General features: G+C 39.6%; 1 protein-coding gene across 1 annotated transcript in view; it reads left to right on the top strand.

Moving 5' to 3' along the window:
• PCSK5 (proprotein convertase subtilisin/kexin type 5) overlaps positions 1-16,962 on the top strand; it is a 491,368-nt gene that overhangs the window by 454,341 nt on the left and 20,065 nt on the right. Inside the window, exons 25-29 of the mRNA XM_015409257.1 lie at positions 2,932-2,974; positions 3,299-3,441; positions 4,252-4,452; positions 5,953-6,198; positions 15,934-16,129. Of these exons, the coding sequence (XP_015264743.1) occupies positions 2,932-2,974; positions 3,299-3,441; positions 4,252-4,452; positions 5,953-6,198; positions 15,934-16,129 (829 nt within the window). The remainder of the gene's footprint in view (positions 1-2,931; positions 2,975-3,298; positions 3,442-4,251; positions 4,453-5,952; positions 6,199-15,933; positions 16,130-16,962) is intronic.

Raw genomic sequence — 16,962 nt, 5'->3', positions numbered from 1 at the left:
TTTCTGTCGTGAGCAGTCAGAAAGGGGGGGGGGAGTTTTGCTTCAATTTTTCAACAATTTGCACTGCAAATAGTAAGAAGCCTGTTTTGTATATATATTGTTTTTAATTCACAGTTTTTTCTACTCCTTTCTCTTTCTCTCTCTGTCCACACACACACACACTCCACCTTCCTTTCTGCAGCCTGGAGGAGTAAAACTTCAGAGCTGGCAAATAGCATCCTCTGCCAATGGCCATTGCAGGAAGTGTGCAAAAGCAGACTACACAGCTCCCCCCCCCCAAAAAAAAAAAGCTCCGAGAGCAAATGGCTTTTGGGTAGAGACTCTGAAACCCAACCCCCCACACACACTACAGGGAAGCTACAGCTTGACTATAAGACATAAAAGAGGGATTTCTCACCACCACTCAAGCAGGATATCGGAGGCTGGAAAGGAAAGAGCTGCGATGCCAGAGGCAAGAAGGAGGGAAATATCACTGCACCTGAGCAAAGCAGGGCTTCTGAGAAGGGAGGGGCAGCTCGGAAGCCAGCCGGAACTGTGCTCCAGGCGGAGCATACTAGAGGGAACATGCTCTAGCCCTTAAATGCTAGACTGGCAATTTCTGGCCGCCATTTTTTCCCCTGGGCCCGAATTTTTAAAAAGTGGGTAAGGGGCTTGTAAATTGGGGGTTCCCCCTCCCCCAGCGGGGGCTTGGCATGAGCAGATATCTATAGTAAAAAGTTTTAGTTTGCTGAAGTTTTTACTTTTATTCAGGACAATTCCAGTAGAGATTCCTGAGAAGAAACTTAAACTTTGGCAAAGTTCACTAAATAAATTTATTTGGGCCAAACCCCCCCACACACACACACACACAGATTTCTCATATGACTTTAAGCAAACCAGGTAAAAGGGGTGGCCTCCAGTCTCCTGATCTGAAGATGTATTATGTTGCCTCAAATTTAGCACAGTTAGTTCAGTTTTTGCATACCTTTCCAAATGAAACATGGATTTCTATAGAGGAGGTTTTCGCTGACCCCTTGACATTGAAAGGAATTATCTGGACAACACAGAATTTTAGATCTCATTCAATCCCAGCTAATCATTTCCTCTATAATACTTTAAGAATTTGGGATAATTACAGAAAAATCTTAGCTCCTCATCCCTTTCCAGTATCAACTATTTTAAATCAACAGTGGTTTCCCCCTGGTTAGGAACCCTTCAGATACCAGGAATGGATGAGGACTGGTTTAGATAGGCCTTGTGTCTGGATATTGAATGGCAGTATTATTTCTAAAAATATGACACATTAGGTCATCAAATTAACTGGTTTCAGTACTCTCAAATCCAAAATTTAATAATGCAGTTTATAAAAGATGGTCATCTTCTTCAGCCATTAAGATGAAATTCTCAGAAACACTGATGAAGAAACCAAAAGTTTACTGTCTAAGATTTATAAGAACCTCCAAGATACAATAAACAACAACCCCCCTACTTATACTAAGGTTTGGGAGAAAGAATTAAAATGGACTTTAACTCCTGAAGAATGGTAGAAACTATGGAACTCCCTTTCTAAAAAATCATCTATAGTTCCTTTAAAGATTCAATTTTATAAGACAATCTCTAATTGGAATCTGTGCCCAACCAAACTTAATAAAATTAGATCCTCTTATGGCCCACTTTACTGGAAAGGGTGTAATCAATTAGGCTCCCCCTTACATCTATGGTGGTCTTGTCCAGTGATCCAATCTGAAAAGAGTCAATGTTCCTTGCAGCTGCACGGCAGGTGATTGCAGCCAAATGGCAAAACCCAAATCGGCCTTCCATAGATGCCTGGTTTGACAAACTTTGGGATGTTTATATCATGGGGGAAACAGTAAACAATTCTTTCTTTGTTGGTTCCCATTTGTCTTTTTCACCCTGTGAGTATAATGAAATATGGGAGCCAGTTATTGGGTTTCTGAGACAGAATGAAGTTTGTCCATGTAGAAATGATTATAGAATCTGGTTAGAATTGTAAGGTTATTGTAAACATGTATCAATATGAGATGTTATGTGGGTGTATGAAAACTGTATGAAAATTTTTGTTTAGCCTCGGTTTTTTTAGGAGTATCTACCAGTTGATAATGTTATAATAGTTTTACTTTTGGATTGCTCTTTTTTGTGAACTTAATAATTAATAAAGGTTTAAAAAAAAAAAAAGAGTTAAAGGGAGAAGCTTACATCACCAGTAACATAGAACACAACAAAAGTCTACATGCATACAACTGTACGGCTAGACCTTTGCAATGGGGAACCTCATTTTTTCAAGGGTTCCAAGAATGCTCAGAGAACCATACACATGAAGGCTATGTTTCAGATGTCACACACATTAATTAATCAGGATGGTTAATCTACTGCCATTATTCTGTTCCCTATGTGCATTTGTTTGTCATTTTAAAAAGTCTACAGAGAACTACTAAAAATCTGCAAAGTCAGATCTATATGTTGAATAAGGAGACATTGGATCAAGACAATGCAATAATTAAAGGCATATGAGCAAATAACATAGACTGACCTAAAATACCCAATCACCTGTTGACCACAAGGGATATATATACACAAATAAATGGGTATTAAAACATTCACATTTTTCTTCAGCCACAATTTCTTTAGCAACATATTGTGTAGTCTATCTTAGCTTCCCATCTGCAAATATAAGAGCAAAGATACTGGCCTGCCTAACACAGCTGATGTATAGCTCAGAGCTGATATAATGTATGTAGAAGGGTTTTTAAAACAAATGAAATGTGCCACTTAAATTTTAGACAGAAGCAGCAATGCAAACCAATAATACTGCCCTCTGTTCCTGACAACATTGTAGATGTTCCCACTCTTTTTGTCTGAGCAAAAAAAATCTGGATAAATGAGAGATTGGTGCAGTCTTTTGTTTTCATTTTGTTTTGTTTTTAATTCCAGATGACCCAAGAATCTGCACATCATGCATTCATAATTATTATATGTAAGTTCTCGTTCTACCTATTTCTTTTTACCTTTTCTGATACAAAATAGTGCTCTCTTTGCAAGGCTGTCAAGTGCTTTGACATAGATATTTCAGAGCTAAGAAAAGAAAATGGTGGATTATTATAATTAAAGCAGATAAAACACATAGTTAAGAACATGCCTAATATTGCCAGTACTCATTTTCAAGATGAAATGGATGTTTACCATGTGCACGGATCACTTCCAATTCAATTTCACACCTTCTACGATCTATTCTTTTGTTGCCTGCCTCCTCCAGAATAAGGAACACCAGTATCAATATTTCATTTTTTTTAATCTCTAGGTACAAGCAGGAGTGTTATAGAAGTTGTCCTCAGAATACCTACAATGATGAAAACTCTCTCCTTTGCATAGACTGTCACCCACATTGTGGAAGCTGTGACCAATATGAGTGTTACTGGTGTACAGAAGGCTTTTTTCTCCTTGGTAATATATGAGCTCCTTGAAAATGTCATGCTTTACCCAGAAAGGAAAAATGGGTATACATTTGAAAGAGTCTGTCTGTGATCTTGAATTTATGGCATTGTGGGTCCTCTTCCCATCACTGTAGTTTTCCCCCAAATAATCAAACCCCTTATGGAAATACAGGACATCTTCTGGTTTAAAGGGTCTAACATGCCCAAATTCAACATGATTCATTATGAAATTTTTGTAAACTGCTTCCAATGGTTCTGCTGCATGAACAGATCATTTTATTTATTTGCAAAATGTCTACGCCACTTCTCCATAATGTGCTCAACGCAGTTTACAAGGTTAAAGATAATAACAACATAATTAAAACTTATTTACAATTAAAAACTCTGTATTAAGAATCCAGCATTAAAAACCTAGCCAGAGTATAACATGGAAGAAAAGGGAACATGTGCCAGGATTGTCATTTAATGCCAAACCATCAGTCTCAGAACCTCACAAAACTTTCCCCAGTTATATATGCTTTATTTTTAAATGAATGGGAGTTATAATACTGATGATGTGTGTTCACAGCCATGCTGGGTTTTTTTTTTCATGGGTGGGCTTTTTATGAACTAACCTATGTCAAAATGACTGGGGATGAACATAGAATTATTAAAATACTCCAAGACTTGTGTTGACCCTATGAAGACACATTAAGTCATTTATAAGACTAGAACATATGTCCCGTGATTAGAGCACACTGTATTGCCAGTTCTCCAATTAGAGGTATTAATGTGTGCTTTGCTGACATATTGACATAAAGGTTTTGTGTTTATGCTTCAGATGCGAAATGTGTGAATGACTGCGGAGCAGGTTTCTACAGTGATGAGATCACAGCAGAATGTGAACCATGCCACAGGACCTGTGCAACATGTGAAGGGTTCAACTACAATGACTGTACTAGCTGCAAAGGAACTTTTGAACTAGTCCATGGAAAGTGCGTAAAGCCCAAAAGCAAGCAAGTAGATGGGAAATTCTGGAATGGTATGTTGCTCTAGTTTCTCTAAGTCTTTTCATGTCTCTCCCACAGTAACCATTATTGTTTTATGATAGAAAGGGAACCACTTAATTCCAAAATCCTAGAACAGACTTTGTTTATAGAAATCTAAAATATCATATTTAGTTTTTAATATATGTCATCACTGCTAAATACAGAGATTAAAACTATCCACAATGATCAAAAGTTCTTTTTAATGCATAACCTCCACACTTTTTTATAGAATATATTGAGTAGCAATGAGTCTCACTTGAAGTGAATTACATTCCATGGCAAAAGTATACCAAGGTGCTGCTCCTTAGTTTGGACTGGGGATTTTTTTTTTAAATATAGTGTCCTTTGGAAATAACAGCAGCCTGAATAGCCCCAGTTAGCCTCATCTCATCAGAGCTTGGAATCTAAGCACAGTTGGCCTGGTTAGTACTTAGATGGGAGACCACCAAGGAAGACTGGGATTGCTATGCAAAGGAAACGTAATGGGAAACCACCTCTGCTCATCTCTTACCTTGAAAGCCCCACGGTCCTAGAGTCCCCCATGCATTGATTTCAACTTGACAGCAGACAGTTATTATTATTTGGAAATAACAAAAAGGAATAGCCTGGTTATAATCAATCAAACATAAAAGAAACATAACATTTTAAAGTATAAGTGGCACGGACCTTCTTGTCTCCTCCTTCCTTCCCTCTCCACATATACTCTCAGCACTCATTGTAACCGAGGACAGAAATACATATTACGTGTTGGTCTGTGACTGTTATTCCTGACTTAAAAAAAAAAAAGGAAGCCTAGCAGTACACTGAACTTTTAACTGCTCGTGGCTGCTGTTCTGGAAGACCACAGAAGGCCAGGAACAAGCTGGGCCAAATGGCTTCCCCAGTGCTGGCATTAGACCAAGCAGCCGGGATCTAGGCCATGACATTGATAACAATGGGTCTAGCTATTGCCATCACTGCAGCCCAGATCTAAGTCAAGCCGTCCCTATGGCACTGCCAGCACCACAGGGGTTGCTTGCCTCAGCTTGCTGTAGGGCTGTTTTAACATATCAATCGTCCCCGGCAGAATGCCGCTGTGAGGACAGCAATTTCAAGGATGCAACCAGCACAGGGAGAGAAGGGCTTTTAATTTCCCCCCTTGTTTGTGTTGTTTTTCTGCTACAGATCACTCTACATCAAAGTAGAGTTTTTAGAATTCTATGGATTTCTACGTAAAGAAACATGTCTATAGTTTAGTTGAATGATTAGTGATAAACTGTCACGTTATTAAAACAATCTGATTCACCAGCTGATTCAAGATTTTTACCGTAATCAGTATGACCTGGACAACAATCAATCAATCAATCAATCAATAACATTAAGGTAGTATTGATTAATATATAGTAAATTATCCTAATCACCAAATAATGTCACCTAGTAGTTTTGCCTCTTCTGAGACTATTATTCTGTTTCATAAAGCTGAATAATTATTATCAATCCTATTTTACTGATAGAGAGAGAGAAGCTGCACACCACAAATGGCTTGGGCTCTGCAGACCTGAAAGGCCACTTCCTCCATTATGCCCGTTCGCAATCTTTACAGTCAGCTGAGAATGATCTCTTGATTGTGCCATCCGTGTACAGAGGCCAGGTGGAAAGGGCAGTGAGAGAGGTGTTCTCGGTGGCTGCTCCACAGTTGTGGAAGCCCCTTCCCCTGGAGGTTCACCAAAGTAAAAGCCCGAGCATTGTCCGGAAGAAATGTAAGACTTTTTAAAAACTATTTTAAAATATTGTTAGTCATCCTGAGCCAGGAAAAATGGGTTGTATATTCTAATAAATAAAATAGAACGGACCATATGATTGCTTCCTGCAGCACCTGTAGCAATATTAGCAAAGTAGTGAGAAAGTAGCACAACTGAAGCTAAATGTGAGTTGGATTGAGTCTACAAGCACTGATTTTTAAAAACTGTGCCACTATTGCTAGTCCATTTGGATCAGCACAAAGATCAGTAGAATCCTCTGTGGCTTACACTGGTCTCAAGAGCACTATTCTAGCACACTAGACACAAAATAGTTTTGTCCTGATTCAGCTAGGGATTCATGTATGCCTAGCTATTCGAGTCACATTCCTTAAAAAGTGCTACATACCAGAGACCCCTTTTTGATCCAACAGCTGCTGCATAGATAGCCCAAATGCAACTTGTAATGGTTTCACCGCATAAAAATGGCTTAGGAAATTATTCGTAGCAGTTGAAATAATACCCTTCTAGTATATTTCATAATTTGTATAATTAGGACAATTATACTAATAGAAATAAAATTACTTTGGGGCTTAAGTGAATACAATCTTAATATAAAGTTATACATTATAATGTCAACTTAACCTAACTAGAATATTAATTGCCACAAACCCTGTTTAATCAAAACATTTCATAGTTCCAGGGCTCTAGTCGGGGGGGAGCTCTCAGGTACGGAGCTCCGGAAGAGAACCTCTAGGGGGCGGGGCGGCCACGTGGTGAAGCCCCGCCCCTTCTTTACCCCGCCCTCTGCTTCGATCCTCATTCCGTTTGGGAATGAGGATGAAGCAGGAGGGGAAGTAGCCATAGTTCCATTGGGCAACTGAAGTGATGGTCCAAGAATACGTTTGGAATCATGACTGGGTAATTCTATTTAGGTGCCAGGCAATCATCATTAGCGAATTAATAATCATAAATGGACTTTCATTACTTTGTGTTTTGGCAGTAATAGTTCAAAAATGCTCTCTCTCAGAGAATGCCCAGAACTCTGCCTATGATTACAAAGAGATGTCTTGCATTTTGAAAGATCATTAGATAGAGATTAACATTGAAATCTCTTCCCACTTGTAGAAGTAAGATTTCTAAATGGGGGGGGGGGGGACTCAGTGCGTATTCCTTGTATAAGTATAAATGAAAGAATGGTTGAGGGTTTTTTGTGTGTGTGTGTGAGAGAGAGAGAGAAAATACTGACCCGTGGGACCTGATCCAAACAGGATTCTATGTGCAGATCACCTCCTCTATGATCATGAATAACAGGCAGAGAGGAAAACCCCAAAACATAGTCTACTGACCTCTCATGTGCCTCATCGAAGAATCTGTTCACACAGTCACAAATTGCCATGCATCACAGAATCTTCTCCATCCCTTATTCCCATTGTGAAAAGGGAAGACAATACAAATACATGGTCATCAGTTTTTGGGGACTATGGTAGAGAAGGAAGGAACATATGTGAGGATAGTATTCTAGTTTCAGGCTGCAGATATATATAACAACTTTTTGATAGGATGACAGATTCGCATACCCACTGAGGAGATTAAGAAATTCAGTCCCTAAGCAGGATAAAATGTGATGAGGTTTGAAATAATGGATCTAAATTTGTCTGGTATTCAAGCATTTTTTTTTTTAAAAAAGGATAAGCTAAGAAGAAAAGATTGTCTGAGCCTATGTGTATAGTTCAGAACATCTGTATTCTATCTTGTGTACCAGATGATGACATTATTTTGGGAGCCAGGAGACAAAATATTGAAGAACTTGGTTCATTGTTTGAAAACACACAGTGGTTCAACTAGACTAGATGTTTAACAAGCTGAAGGGGCTTTATTGTTGCAGATGTAACATCCCCAACCTTTTATGTTCTTCATTTAAAGCATGGAATCACCATATTTTTTTGAATAGAGGCAAAAGAGAAAATCAATTTAGCGTGATTTCTCTGTGTGTGTTTTAAAACCCCTAAACTAAAAAGCCTGCAGATCTTTTACAGTTGAGCTTGTTCCAAAACCTTTATCAAAATAAAATGTCAAGAGATATTTCATACAAAATACTGTGTCCTGGATAGTGTTGCCAACTCTGGGTTGGGAAGTACCTGGAATTGTGGGAGGTGGAGCCTGGAGAGCGAAGGATTTGGGGAGGGGAGGGACCTCACTGTGGTATAATGCCATAGAGTCTACCCTACAAGCAGCCACTTTTCCCAGGGGAACTGATTTCTGTCTCAGGACATCACTTGGAGGTTGGTAATCCTAGTCCTGAAATACATTCAAATTTTGATACATTTCCTGAAAATAATAGAAAATAAAAAATGTGTTTTCAGCTTGGGATGCTTTTCAAAATGCATTTCTAAAATTACACTTGACATTCTGCTCTTCAGCTTTCATTTTGAAACCAGCACTCATGATGTGTGCACAACAAGACTTGTTAAAGCCTTAGGCAAGAGGCCGTGAGGCATGTTCTGTTGCCAGGCATTGCTAGGCTATGCCATGCACAGGCAAAGTCTTTCAGCTTGCTGCCGAGGTGAGAATGTGAGAATCTAAGGGTACCTCCAGACCACCTCCAAGTTCTCAGAGCAGGGAGACCTCTAAGCCTCCCTTTTGTTTGCCTGCCACCACTTAGCAGGGTAGTGGGAGAGAATATCTGGAAGTGATATTGGCACACTGATGTGACACTCTAGGATCTGGCCCAAACTCTATAGCTTTACCTACAGATGTTGTGCTAGCGTGGTGATGTCACTTCCCTGTATTTGCTAGAAGTAATATTACTAGGGTTCCCATCCTCACACCCACAGTTCCCATTGCTCACCACTGCTCACTGGGTGAGAGGAGGAAATGCCTGGGGAAAGGGGGGGGGAGGTACAATCTGTGTCCCTGGCATAATGATGTTGCTTCTGGTGCAACATGGAAGTGACATTATGACACTGGCTGAACTCTAGCATTTGCCACTAACTCAATCTTTAAACCATAGAGTTTGGGGTGAAAGCTAGAGCATCATTCCTGGAACATCAGTTCTGGGTCATGCTGGAAGCGACATCATTGCTCCAGGCCCACTGATTCCCCACCCCCCAACTCTGAGTCCCTGCCTGTCCCATCTCCTGCTGGTTCCCTGGCAAACCTTGACATCACACCATCAGGACAACATCCTTCCCTCCTGTTCCCACTGGTAGCCAGCAGATCATAAAGGAAATGATTAGGCTTTGGGGGTAACTATATTATTCCAACTAAAGCATCCAACACAGGTACAAAAACTCAAAATTAGAAATCTCTCTTAAAAAGCCATTCCATTTTTTCATTTATTAATATGTGCATTCATACAACTCATAGGCTACAAAATTATATAAAGCATATGGTTCAAGGTAAAATACAAAACTGAACCATCAAACTAAACACCCCTATAATCTCCAAAATTACACTAACTACCATATTAACAACAAAGCAGAAATTATAAACTCTGAAAAAGCATCTAAAAAGGCAGATGGAATAATGATTTATTAATTTCGAGAACCGAAACACTGCCTCTCCAGAAGCCTGTTCAAGGCAGCTTGCAACTAGAACAACAAAACAAGGCCATTAAAGGATAGCTATTAAAATTACAAAGTGATTAAAACAAACCACTAAAAGGAAAAGTTAGGGTGTAAAAGCTGTACAAAACTGCTTTTTAAAAAGCAGCATAGTAGATAAGCAACTCCCCCCCATCTCCTGTGGGCTGATGCTGCAGTGAGAATCTCAGGAGACATCACATGGAAGGATTAACCCTTTCCCCCATCTTATTCAGGTAAGTTTGAATGATTCATGCATTTTTAAATATGATGTCCTACTGACATAGATATCACAGTAGTGCTGACTGACACGGGGGTGGGGGTGGGGACAGACCCTGCTAGCTAGCACTTATACTAACTCCATCTCTCCCTTGTTCACCCTTAGATATCACCTGATCTCAGAATTGTGCAGATCACCACACGTTCCTGCCCTTTGGTTTTCAAATGTGTGGAGTAAAAGAAATCTATGCAGACAGTTATATTATGTTCTGCTTCATCCCCTTGGAGTTGCATAAGTGTATTTCAGACTTTCATTTATTAAATTGGAGAGCCAGTTTGGTGTAATGGTTAGGAGTGTGGACTCTAATCTGGGAGAACTGGCTTTGATTCCCCACTCCTCCACATGCAGCTGCTGATGTGACTTTAAGTCAGTTACAAGTTCTTTCAGAGCTGTTCTCTCACGAGCAGTCCTCAGAACAGTTCTCTCAGCCCCACCTACCTCACCAGGGTGTCTGTTGTGGGGAGGGGAAGGGAAAGGAGAAACCGCTCTGAGACTCCTTCAGGTAGTGAAATGCGGGGTATAAATCCAATCTCCTCCTCCTTCTCCTCCTCCTCCTCCTCCTCCTCCTCTTCTTCTTAAATCAATATTGTAGTTGTCACTGGGATAACTAGACTGAAAAATGTTGAGTAGCTGACTTCATTCTTAGCTACTCCATAGTTCCCTCTAATTTATAATTCTGATAGGTTTCAGAGACTGGCTAGAATTCTTGAATTTTTATTATATGTATATATTCTTTATATTATACCTTATCAAGATCTGCAAAGCCATAAGAAAAATGAAATATAAGAAATAATGCCCCCACTGGGGAACAAAGGTAGCTCAATCAGATCACATCCCTGCTACTCGCTACATTAACTAAATTGGTTATCAAGGTATGTGTTCATCGCTGTGATGCTGCAAAGCAGTATCATTTTTTTCCTGCCTGAATTATACTGGGTTCAGACGTGTTCAGGTGATCAGCTCATAGTTTACTTGTGATTCAGCAAGAAAAAGAAGACTGAGAAACCCCTGGCCGAAGCTGGATATATATGCCTGAAAAAAGGTTAAACGCCAAACACACCCCACTCCCAACTATAGGCTATTTACACTCCATTGTTTCCCAATTGGGTTACTCTAGGATCCCTGCCACCCTACTGGTCCATTCTAGGATCCTAGCAAGCTATTGTTATGCATCCCCAAGCTGAGTCCTTTTGCAAGTACAGTTCAGGCTCAATACAACACCACCAATCCTCACCTTATTAACAGGTTTGCTTCCGAATTGATCAGTTTTCAGGGACAGTTATACCAGAAAGTTTATGTGAGATAATCCCATTCATTTTCAATTAAGAAGCACAAGAGCCACACTATCCAATTTGAATAAAGACCCAATTTAGAATGTTGACATTATGCATTGTAAAAGGGGAATCCTTAATGTTTCTGAACTCTCAGGCATAAAAACAGGGGCAATTGGCAGAAATAACTCCCTCTCTTTGTGAGAGTTCTTGCTGTAATAGTGCAAGCAGGAGAGAGGTTCACTTAAACTACGGCTCCTGCTCTGCTTCCCACTCTGTTCCTAACACTCTCCTGACCCTCAGAAGGAAATTTTCAGAAGATACAGGGGGAGAGGAGAGAAAGAGTCTGTTCTGTGAATTCCTTTCATTAAGGCTTCATGTGATCCAACTGGATTTTTTTTAATTAAAAAAGTGCCTAGTAAAAGTGGTCATTAATTAATAGGAATTTCAATCTACCTGCTTTTGAACGGGTATAAAGTCAACTGTTGAACAAATATAGTATCAATTATAATTATCACAAGTAGTTTAAGATTTACTGACTTCATTTATAGTCCACCTTTCTCTCTGAGACACAAGGCTGATCACACCACTTGCAATAGAAACAGTATAATACATGCAACAGACCATACGATAAAAACTAAATTACAAAATCAGAGAATGATTAGAAAACTGTATCGTACATACAATACAACTTAATTACAAAATTCAAGAACAGTCCTGTGCAGCCCACATATCACTGTGCAAATACAGCTTAAGCTGACTGATAATTGTCTATTGCCTGTGTAGAATCCCTCTAGCTCTTCTCCTTGGAGCTGCACCAAGGATTTGCCTTGTTAGCATTGCTAAATCTTCCTTGAATGATGACACAATACACGTAGATAAGGTTATCAAGTGAATACAACAGAGGGATACTGCTGGATAACGGAACAAAATTATTCTGCTATATCTTTATACATCCGGATAAAAGATTGTCTATTGGAAGAGTTTTATGTTATATTAAATGTTGAAGTCTTTCATATAGGAAAGACAACATGCACACATCTGTTTCCCACTGAAGGAAAACATTCAGCAACATTGTGGAAGTTTTCTATCTTCTCTGGCACAGAGGGATTAATAACTCTCCACCAATGTGATCGTTCATGTACCTTAAGGCCCAGGCAATGTCGAAAGCAGCTCTGAACATAAGTATTCATTAAGTGTTTATACATGACTGGAAGGCAGTAAAATGGTTGGCTGACAAGTGTATAGTGTGGCATATGCTTCACACATATCCTCTATTCCTAGTATATATTTCCCTCTGGTGGAGAATCAGAAATACTACATTAACTGTCTGGAAACTAAGCATACTGCAAATATTTTCAAAACATCATATGAACATTATATGAACATTATGATTCTTCACTGGAGAAGAAGTGACTAGCTCAGTTGCTGCTTAAAATCCAGAATGTGTCACAATGCCTCGCCCATACTGGTATCTTGTCACATGCTGTAGTTTTATGTCAACACTGAGAACATACTTGAGTAATCAGTTTCCTGCTGCAAGGTGAAAGCTGTTGGGATGGATAATATAACCTGTATACACGTGTTCTGTAAAGTATGTGTACCAAAATACAGGGTACCTGATTGCTTAGAAAGAGCCTATTTCATATAAGTGGTGCATACATAGGTATTTCTCTGACCTTTAGATGGGCATATAGGAACCCTGAGTTGGGTCGAAGGGCAGCATACAAATGTTTTAAATTAAATAAATAAATAATATGGAGGTAAGAGAGGGGATAGCAGGTTCAGCTGTGTCCCTTCTGCATGCATTCATTTGAAGCATGACTGTCATATGAAAAGGGCTATTCCTCCTTTATCTGATTCATAATGTGTTGTTTATATATTATGTGTATATTATTTATTATATTGTATGATGTTTAATTAACTCAGTATCATTTGCATTGCTCTCCAATTCTCTCTAATGACAATAATTTTTGGAATGAGGTATTCTGGCATGATGCAAACATCTATAAAATATCAAATTATAAAATCACTTTTTCTTTCTTTTCCTGATACAGCCACAAGTACTCAGTTTCAGCCATGTGATCCTCCATGCAAAACCTGTGAAAAAACGGCTCATGCATGCACTTCATGTCCTCTAGGTAGCAAAATTTAGCTTTTAAAGCATATTATCTTTGCATTATCAAATATTTTGGTATACTGTATATTCCCTAGAGATCATAACTAGCTCTTGAAATTTTACTATTCTTCCAAGATATATACTATTTTTCCCTCCAGAAAAATAATACAATTCTTATTTCTTCCTTTATTACTTGCTTTGTTTATATCATTAATAAGTCATTAGTATCTGAGACTTAGTGGGATTTCTAAAAAGTGGGATTTCTAAAATACCATGCAAACTTTGGGTCTGTTCCAGTAAACTGCATGCAAGTAACAGCCTATGTAGAAGAGGATTTCATTGGGTCATATTTCTTTGTGCTGTCATTCTTCAACAGGGCAAACAGGTTCCCACTTCAGGTGGGAGACCTTCCATGCCCATCCAACCCTTCTGGCTGCTGCTCAGCTGGGTAGCAGAAGAAAAGGGGAGAGGGCAATAAGCAGCATCCTGACTTGATAACATCACTACTGGCACCCCTGGAAGTGATATTGCATCACTGGCAATCGTTAAACCATAGTGTTTTGGCTGAATGCTAGAGAATTGCCAGCAGCACAGTAATATCACTTCTGTTCACATCAGAAGTTATGTCATCACATTGCTGGCAATGTCTTTAGCTGGCTGGCAAGCCCCCCCCCCCCCCCCCCCCCCCCGGTCAGTCTCCTGGAGGTTGCCAGCCTCATCCTGGCAACTCTATTCTTCAACAAATTCAAAGCTGCCTTCGAAACATGGGCCCCATTCACACATACATATGCATCATTCAGTGACTGAAACATCCAATGATTACTGTTGTGTCCATCAGAATAAGGAGCCAGGATGGTTTTAAACAGGAGCACAGTTAATAACTATGATTCTTTCTTTGTGCGTAGTTGCAGTAACAACTTACTTTTTCTCTGTTCATGCCCACACTAAGTCCCGAAATGGACAAGGGCAGTCTAAAACACAGGCCTGGATTAAAGGAACAGAGCTCTCAACAAATACCACAATTACTAGCATAAGTGAAAGACCCGCTGATAGAATTTTGTATCATTTGTTGTCACCTTAAACACAGCATTTCTCAAAAAAGCTGATTCATACATTCAGTGGTAAATTTCAAGGACTGAATAATGAAGTGATGAAACAGCAAGTAAAGTGCAGGCATTTGTTAAGTGGCCTTTGTGGAAGTGTCAAAAACAGTTTGGAGGTTTGCTAAACAAAGTTGCTGGAGGGAAACAGTCTATTAAATAAAAACAGATGTGGTCCTTTTAGGATTGCAGTCTCGTAATGAAAGCATCTAATCATGCTTTGGCATTGGTGCTCGGCCCTGCTCACAATGGGCCTGTGGCTGCAGGCACGGTTTATGGGGAAGCAATGGGCTAAGCATGCCATAGGGTAGGATCCTAGACAAATTAGAGGCAGTGTTATTATCTAATCAACTGAAATATTTTTTTTAAAGGCACCTATCTTATTATCTTGCTTTACCAAGAAGCAACATGGGACAGTTACTTTGGATACCATTTTCTTGACACTCATATGCATCTCCTGTGCCATGAAAAATTGTGTAGGAAAGGCATCAGGCCAAGACTGTCTGGACTTCTCTCAAATTTCCTACTACATTTTCATAGCAAACTAGAAAATACCAGCAGCCTGCTATGTACAAGAAAAAGAATGACTTTGCAATTTATGCTGCTCAGAAAAATTAGCAAAACAGGATATCTGCCTGCCTTTCATCTGTCTGACAGACTCTGTTACCACAGGCAAAGGAAGGACTAATGCTTTGAGACCCCAGATGTGGTTCAGTATACAGAATGCATTTTAAAGAGCTCTGGAGTATCTATTCAGTTGCACAATCTGGAATCCTTAGAGATGTCATTCCTTTGCCTGTTTAAGGCTTAACAAGGAGCTAACAAAAAGAGGGTCTGCCTGTTGGCCTATGAGAGGCTTGAATTTCTCCAATCCCACTTCACATCTGTACTAAGTCATGAAGCATATTGGCTAGCCTTGAGCAAATAGCTGTCTTTCATCCTAATGTACATTAAAGGGTTGTGAGAATAAGATAATCAAATATATATCATTTTGGCCATCTTCTGCTAGCTGGAGGGCCTTTCCGCTGAGGGATGTGTGTGCATGTGCGCTGGGTTTATCTTTTGCTGATGTTCATGCCCAGTGCTATTGCTTTGGGGGGGGGGGGTCCCTTGAACCTCAAGGGGTGCAGTGGGAAGGGGGAGGAGGGAAAGTTCTGTTCAGTGAGCAAAGCAGAACCTCACTCAGTTTATTGAATGTAACCTAGAATGCAGAATGACAAGGCATTTTTCCACTTCAAAGAAAAACATAAATTATTATTACTGATATCATATGCATATAAGGAAACATCTCATGCTGTTTTGGAGTGAGAAAGTAGCTTAACAACCACATCCTAAAATTTGCTGTATCAGAAAGCAAGGTATTGGTTTTTCAGTAACACTGCGTCCTTTCTATTGTTTTCAGGGAAATTTCTTTTTGCTGAGTCCTGTATCTCCCCTTGCCCCCAAGGAACTTTTGGAAATATGAGGATGAGGAAGTGTGAGAGCTGCACAGGTGACTGTGAAGAATGCATTAAAACCAACCATTGTTTGAAGTGTCGATCTGATTTAGATGAACCACGTTATTTGCACCAAGGCCAATGCCTCCTGGAGTGTCCTGAGTATGTTCTCTTTAGTACTAATTATATTAATTCACGCAAACACCCAGATTTGCTTCACCTATTTGAGTCCTATTATCACCTCATGTATTATATGATGAAATATATCACAATCTTCTTGGGGTGGCTACATAACAGCTTAGATGTCTTTTTATTACTCATAGTGCCCCCATTCTAATGTCTTCTGTAAATAGCTTTGACATGTATAGTCTTAAATTTCTGGCCCTGATTTAATGTGCCACAAGACAACAAACAGAGAATCCAGCTGCCTTGTTCCTCGTGAACTCCTATAAGCATTAGGTACACAGAATAGCTGGCTTGTTTTCTGTCTTATTTGGCATTTTTCATGAGATGTGATTCAATGTATTCATGTGAAAAGGCCAACTGGGTATTCAAAATTTAAAGTCAGAAGACATATATATTTTTCATGAATGATGTTCTCAGAACCTGTTCAGAGCTTGACGATTCCAGTAACAATCTGTAATAGGAAATGGGCCCGCATTTTTTAATCATAAGAGTTAGACCCAATGGACAGTGAACAAAACAAGTTCATGGAATTAATATCTCCTCCTTTTCCTGTCCCCATGTAGATCCCTGCACTCCTCAAAAAGCTGCTCCAAAGGATCAGTGGATCTTCAGGAACACAGAGTAATGCAATGCAGGGAGCTCCAATAGAAGGAAAAACTGGCAGAAACCTCCTCCCTCCCCTCTTGCACAAGCTCTTCTGTGAGTGGAGTTATGCAAGAGTGTAGAGTAGCAATTTCTGCCAGTCCTTCCTTCTTACTGCACTCCCCTGCATCACATTCCATTCTGTTCTGGAGGAACCTCAAAGCTCA

Source organism: Gekko japonicus, unplaced genomic scaffold, assembly GCF_001447785.1.
Source record: "Gekko japonicus isolate JY-2015 unplaced genomic scaffold, Gekko_japonicus_V1.1 scaffold325, whole genome shotgun sequence".
NCBI lineage: Eukaryota > Metazoa > Chordata > Lepidosauria > Squamata > Gekkonidae > Gekko > Gekko japonicus.
The sequence above is the reverse complement of the archived record's forward strand: the minus strand, read 5'-3'. Positions and strand labels throughout refer to the sequence as shown.